A 6586-nucleotide genomic window follows, 5' to 3' on the forward strand; every position below is an offset into this window, starting at 1 on the left:
CTGTCTGACACTCTCTGTCTGACACTCTCTGTCTGACACTCTCTGTCTGACACTCTCTGTCTGACACTCTCTGTCTGACACTCTCTGTCTGACACTCTCTGTCTGACACTCTCTGTCTGACACTCTCTGTCTGACACTCTCTGTCTGACACTCTCTGTCTGACACTCTCTGTCTGACACTCTCTGTCTGACACTCTCTGTCTGACACTCTCTGTCTGACACTCTCTGTCTGACACTCTCTGTCTGACACTCTCTGTCTGACACTCTCTGTCTGACACTCTCTGTCTGACACTCTCTGTCTGACACTCTCTGTCTGACACTCTCTGTCTGACACTCTCTGTCTGACACTCTCTGTCTGACACTCTCTGTCTGACACTCTCTGTCTGACACTCTCTGTCTGACACTCTCTGTCTGACACTCTCTGTCTGACACTCTCTGTCTGACACTCTCTGTCTGACACTCTCTGTCTGACACTCTCTGTCTGACACTCTCTGTCTGACACTCTCTGTCTGACACTCTCTGTCTGACACTCTCTGTCTGACACTCTCTGTCTGACACTCTCTGTCTGACACTCTCTGTCTGACACTCTCTGTCTGACACTCTCTGTCTGACACTCTCTGTCTGACACTCTCTGTCTGACACTCTCTGTCTGACACTCTCTGTCTGACACTCTCTGTCTGACACTCTCTGTCTGACACTCTCTGTCTGACACTCTCTGTCTGACACTCTCTGTCTGACACTCTCTGTCTGACACTCTCTGTCTGACACTCTCTGTCTGACACTCTCTGTCTGACACTCTCTGTCTGACACTCTCTGTCTGACACTCTCTGTCTGACACTCTCTGTCTGACACTCTCTGTCTGACACTCTCTGTCTGACACTCTCTGTCTGACACTCTCTGTCTGACACTCTCTGTCTGACACTCTCTGTCTGACACTCTCTGTCTGACACTCTCTGTCTGACACTCTCTGTCTGACACTCTCTGTCTGACACTCTCTGTCTGACACTCTCTGTCTGACACTCTCTGTCTGACACTCTCTGTCTGACACTCTCTGTCTGACACTCTCTGTCTGACACTCTCTGTCTGACACTCTCTGTCTGACACTCTCTGTCTGACACTCTCTGTCTGTCTGTGTCTCTCTGACACTCTCTGTCTGTCTGTGTCTCTCTGACACTCTCTGTCTGTCTGTGTCTCTCTGACACTCTCTGTCTGTCTGTGTCTCTCTGACACTCTCTGTCTGTCTGTGTCTCTCTGACACTCTCTGTCTCTCTCTCTCTCTGACACTCTCTGTCTCTCTCTCTCTCTGACACTCTCTGTCTCTCTCTCTCTCTGACACTCTCTGTCTCTCTCTCTCTCTGACACTCTCTGTCTCTCTCTCTCTCTGACACTCTCTGTCTCTCTCTCTCTCTGACACTCTCTGTCTCTCTCTCTCTCTGACACTCTCTGTCTCTCTCTCTCACTCTCTGTCTCTCTCTCTCACTCTCTGTCTCTCTCTCTCTCTCTGACACTCTCTGTCTCTGTCTCTCTCTGACACTCTGTCTGTCTGTCTCTCTCTCTCTGACACTCTGTCTGTCTCTCTCTCTCTCTCTGACACTCTGTCTCTCTCTCTCTGACACTCTGTCTGTCTCTCTCTCTCTCTCTGACACTCTGTCTGTCTCTCTCTCTCTCTCTCTGACACTCTGTCTGTCTCTCTCTCTCTCTCTGACTCGCTCTCTCCGACTCGCTCTGTCCCTCTCTCTCTGTCCCTCTCTCTCTGTCCCTCTCTCTCTGTCCCTCTCTCTCTCCCTCTCGCTCTCTCCCTCTCTCTCTCTGAACGCGGAGTGTCCCTTTGCCTGTGTGGAGAGTTATATTTATTTATGTAGTGACTGAGTGTGCGTGTGTTTCCCACAGGCTATGAACTGCTGTATCAGCCGGAGGTGGTCCGAGTTTACCTCTCTCTGATCAAGGAATCCAGGAACCCGTCTGTCCTGGAGGCAGTCTGTGGAGCTCTTCAGAATCTGTGTGCGGGACGCTGGACGGTGAGTGGACAGGGCCCAGCCCTGCTTCGGTGGCTTTCAGTGGGGACTGTTTTGCATCAAAGCCCCGTGTCGTCACGGGGAGAATCAACTGAAAGAGTTGGAGAAACCGTGGGAGGTTTTTTTCAATTCGTTCTCAAGTTGTGGGCGTCGCTGGGCGAGGCCGGCATTTATGGCCCATCCCTCATTGCCCCTTGAGAAGGTGGTGGTGAGCCGCCTTCTTGAACCGCTGCAGTCCGTGTGGTGAAGGTTCTCCCACAGTGCTGTTAGGGAGGGAGTTCCAGGATTTTGACCCAGCGACGATGAAGGAACGGCCGATATATTTCCAAGTCGGGATGGTGTGTGACTCGGAGGGGAACGTGCAGGTGGTGTTGTCCCCATGTGCCTGCTGCCCTTGTCCTTCTAGGTGGTAGAGGTCGCGGGTTTGGGAGGCGCTGTCGAAGAAGCCTTGGCGAGTTGCTGCAGTGCATCCTGTGGATGGTACACACTGCAGCCACGGTGCGCCGGTGGTGAAGGGAGTGAATGTTTAGGGTGGTGGATGGGGTGCCAATCAAGCGGGCTGCTTTGCCCTGGATGGTGTCGAGCTTCTTGAGTGTTGTTGGAGCTGCACTCATCCAGGCAAGTGGAGAGTATTCCATCACACTCCTGACTTGTGCCTTGGAGATGGTGGAAAGGCTTTGGGGAGATGCTATGTGATGTCTCACTGCCTTGAGTCAATCTTGCCCTCTCTCTCTCTCTCTCTCTCCCCCTGACCCACCTCAGTACGGCCGATACATCCGTTCGATGGTGCGACAAGAGAAAGGCCTGTCTCACATCGCTGAGCGTCTCACGCACGACAACAACCGAGTGGTGAAGGCGGTTTCCGGTGCACTGCGGAACCTGTCACTCGACGCCCGTAACAAAGAGCTGATTGGTGAGGGCTACCATTCTCCGACCCATCCTCCCTCCGTCCCCTCTGGTCCCCGAACTCCCCCATCGATTCCCCCTCCCTCTAGTCCCCTAACTCCCCCATCGATTCCCCCTCCCTCTGGTCCCCTGACTCCCCCATCGATTCCCCCTCCCTCTGGTCCCCTGACTCCCCCATCGATTCCCCCACCCTCTAGTCCCCAAACTCCCCCATCGATTCCCCCTCCCTCTAGTCCCCTAACTCTCCCATCGATTCCCCCTCCCTCTAGTCCCCTAACTCTCCCATCGATTCCCCCTCCCTCCGGTCCCCTAACTCCCCCATCGATTCCCCCCTCCCTCTCGTCCCCTAACTCTCCCATCGATTCCCCCTCCCTCTAGTCTCCCGACTCCCCCATCGATTCCCCCTCCCTCTAGTCCCCTAACTCCCCCATCGATTCCCCCTCCCTCCAGTCCCCTAACTCCCCCATCGATTCCCCCTCCCTCTAGTCTCCCGACTCCCCCATCGATTCCCCCTCCCTCTAGTCCCCTGACTCCCCCATCGATTCCCCCTCCCTCTAGTCCCCTAACTCCCCCATCGATTCCCCCTCCCTCTAGTCCCCTAACTCCCCCATCGATTCCCCCTCCCTCCAGTCCCCTAACTCCCCCATCGATTCCCCCTCCCTCTAGTCCCCTAACTCCCCCATCGATTCCCCCTCCCTCCAGTCCCCTAACTCCCCCATCGATTCCCCCTCCCTCTAGTCCCCTAACTCCCCCATCGATTCCCCCTCCCTCTAGTCCCCTAACTCTCCCATCGATTCCCCCTCCCTCTAGTCCCCTAACTCCCCCATCGATTCCCCCTCCCTCCAGTCCCCTAACTCCCCCATCGATTCCCCCACACTCTAGTCCCCTAACTCTCCCATCGATTCCCCCTCCCTCTGGTCCCCTAACTCTCCCATCGATTCCCCCTCCCTCCGGTCCCCTAACTCCCCCATCGATTCCCCCTCCCTCCAGTCCCCTAACTCCCCCATCGATTCCCCCTCCCTCTAGTCCCCTAACTCCCCCATCGATTCCCCCTCCCTCCAGTCCCCCAACTCCCCCATCGATTTCCCCCTCCCTCTCGTATCCTGTCTCTCCCCTCGAGCCCCCGTCTCTCCCGTCGAGGCCTCCCATGGCTTCGCGCACCGGACTCTGCCTCCAACGGATCTCCTCTTGCTTTCTCTTCCGCCAGGTAAACACGCGATGCCCAATCTAATCTACAACGTCGCTGGGACGGGCCAGCAGGAGTTGGCCCAGAGCCGAGCTGAGGACACGGTGGTGTCTGTCCTCCAAACCATCAACGAGGTCATCGTCGACAATCTGGAGGCGGCCAAGAAGTTGAGGGAGTTGCAGGGTGTGGAAAACCTCGTTCTGATCAACAAGTCTGGGTGAGGATCTGTCCCTGGGAGAATGCGCTGGGGAGTTACTGCATCGTAAAGGTTCCCCAAACACGGGCCGACTTGTTTCCCAATGGAGCAGACCCCTTCCCGTTCACTCCCACTCCACACAATCCCAATGGACCGAACCCCTTCCCGTTCACTCCCACTGTACACAATCCCAATGGACCAAACCCCTTCCCATTCACTCCCACTCCACACAATCCCAATGGACCGAACCCCTTCCCGTTCACTTCCCACTGTACACAATCCCAATGGACCAAACCCCTTCCCGTTCACTCCCACTGTACACAATCCCAATGGAGCAGACCCCTTCCCGTTCACTCCCACTCCACACAATCCCAATGGACCAAACCCCTTCCCGTTCACTCCCACTCGACACAATCCCAATGGATCAAACCCCTTCCCATTCACTCCCACTGTACACAATCCCAATGGATCAAACCCCTTCCCGTTCACTCCCACTCTTCACAATCCCAATGGATCAAACCCCTTCCCGTTCACTCCCACTCTTCACAATCCCAATGGATCAAACCCCTTCCCGTTCACTCCCACTCCACACAATCCCAATGGACCAAACCCCTTCCCGTTCACTCCCTCTGTACACAATTCCAATGATCAAACCCCTTCCCGTTCACTCCCACTCTTCACAATCCCAATGGATCAAACCCCTTCCCGTTCACTCCCACTCTTCACAATCCCAATGGACCAAACCCCTTCCCGTTCACTCCGACTCCACACAATCCCAATGGACCAAACCCCTTCCCCTTCACTCCCACTGTACACAATCCCAATGGATCAAACCCCTTCCCATTCACTCCCACTGTACACAATCCCAATGGACCAAACCCCTTCCCGTTCACTCCCACTGTACACAATCCCAATGGACCAAACCCCTTCCCATTCACTCCCACTGTACACAATCCCAATGGACCAAACCCCTTCCCGTTCACTCCCACTGTACACAATCCCAATGGACCAAACCCCTTCCCGTTCACTTCCCACTGCACACAATCCCAATGGACCAAACCCCTTCCCGTTCACTCCCACTGTACACAATCCCAATGGACCAAACCCCTTCCCATTCACTCCCACTGTACACAATCCCAATGGATCAAACCCCTTCCCTTTCACTCCCACTGTACACAATCCCAATGGACCAAACCCCTTCCCGTTCACTCCCACTGTACACAATCCCAATGGACCAAACCCCTTCCCGTTCACTCCCACTCCACACCATCCCAATGGACCAAACCCCTTCCTGTCCACTCCCACTGCACACAATCCCAATGGATTCTTCTCTCTTCCCTCCGCACAGTGGTGAGTTGAGAACCAAGACCGTCTGGCCTCCGTCTGCCTGCCCCGGGGACCGCAGGGGTCGAGGATTGTGATTGAATCAGTGAGTGCGAGACGGAACAGTTGGGGCTGCAGTGTTTGCGTCCTGCCCCTGATCAGTGTTTTAATTCATTCTTGAGATGCGGGCGTCGCTGGCAAGGCCGGCATTTATCGCCCGTCGTCTAGTTTGCCCCCTGAGGCGATGGGCCTTGTTCTTGAAGCAACCAGTAAAGGTTTTGACACAAATGAGTGGCCACTCTTGGAGGGAGGGTGTGGGGACTGAAGTCACATGTGGGTCCCGACCGGGTAAGGAGGGGGCATAAGAAATAGGAGCAGGAGTCGGCCATTCGGCCCCTCGATCCTGCTCCGCCATTCTATCGGATCATGGCCGATCTTCGCCCTCAACTCCACTTTCCTGCCCGATCCCTCGATTCCCCTCGAGTCCAAAAATCCATCCATCTCAGCCTTGACTCAGCATCCACAGCCCTCTGGGGGAGAGAATTCCAAACATTCACCACCCTCCGAGTGAAGAAATTCCTCCTCATCTCAGTCTTGGATGGCCGACCCCTTATCCCGAGACTATGCCCCCTGGTTCTCGATTCTCCAGCCAGGGGGAAACAGCATCTCAGCATCTACCCTGTCAAACCCCCTCAGAATCTTATCTGTTTCAATGAGATCGCCTCTCATTCTTCTAAACTCCAGAGAGTCTCGGCCCATTCTACTCAATCTCTCCTCATAGGACAACCCTCTCATCCCAGGAATCAATCCAGTGAACCTTCATTGCACCGCCTCTAAGGCAAGTCTATCCTTCCTTAGATAAGGAGACCAAAACTGTCAGGTTTGTTTCCTGTTAAAGGGGCATTCAGTGAACCTGTTGTTATTACCAAAATCTCACCGTCTCTTTTAATTCTGTTGCCGA

General features: G+C 54.7%; 1 protein-coding gene across 1 annotated transcript in view; it reads left to right on the plus strand.

Annotated features, from left to right (window-relative positions):
- ctnnd1 (catenin (cadherin-associated protein), delta 1) overlaps window positions 1-4327 on the plus strand; it is a gene marked incomplete at its 5' end in the record, with an annotated part of 19700 nt that extends 15373 nt beyond the window's left edge. The window contains 3 exons of the mRNA XM_067981472.1: window positions 1890-2017; window positions 2777-2927; window positions 4128-4327. Coding sequence (XP_067837573.1) covers window positions 1890-2017; window positions 2777-2927; window positions 4128-4327 — 479 coding nt within the window. The remainder of the gene's footprint in view (window positions 1-1889; window positions 2018-2776; window positions 2928-4127) is intronic.
- Window positions 4328-6586: the final 2259 nt, after the last annotated feature.

This window comes from Heptranchias perlo, unplaced genomic scaffold (assembly GCF_035084215.1).
Source record: "Heptranchias perlo isolate sHepPer1 unplaced genomic scaffold, sHepPer1.hap1 HAP1_SCAFFOLD_734, whole genome shotgun sequence".
NCBI classification, from domain to species: Eukaryota; Metazoa; Chordata; class Chondrichthyes; order Hexanchiformes; family Hexanchidae; genus Heptranchias; species Heptranchias perlo.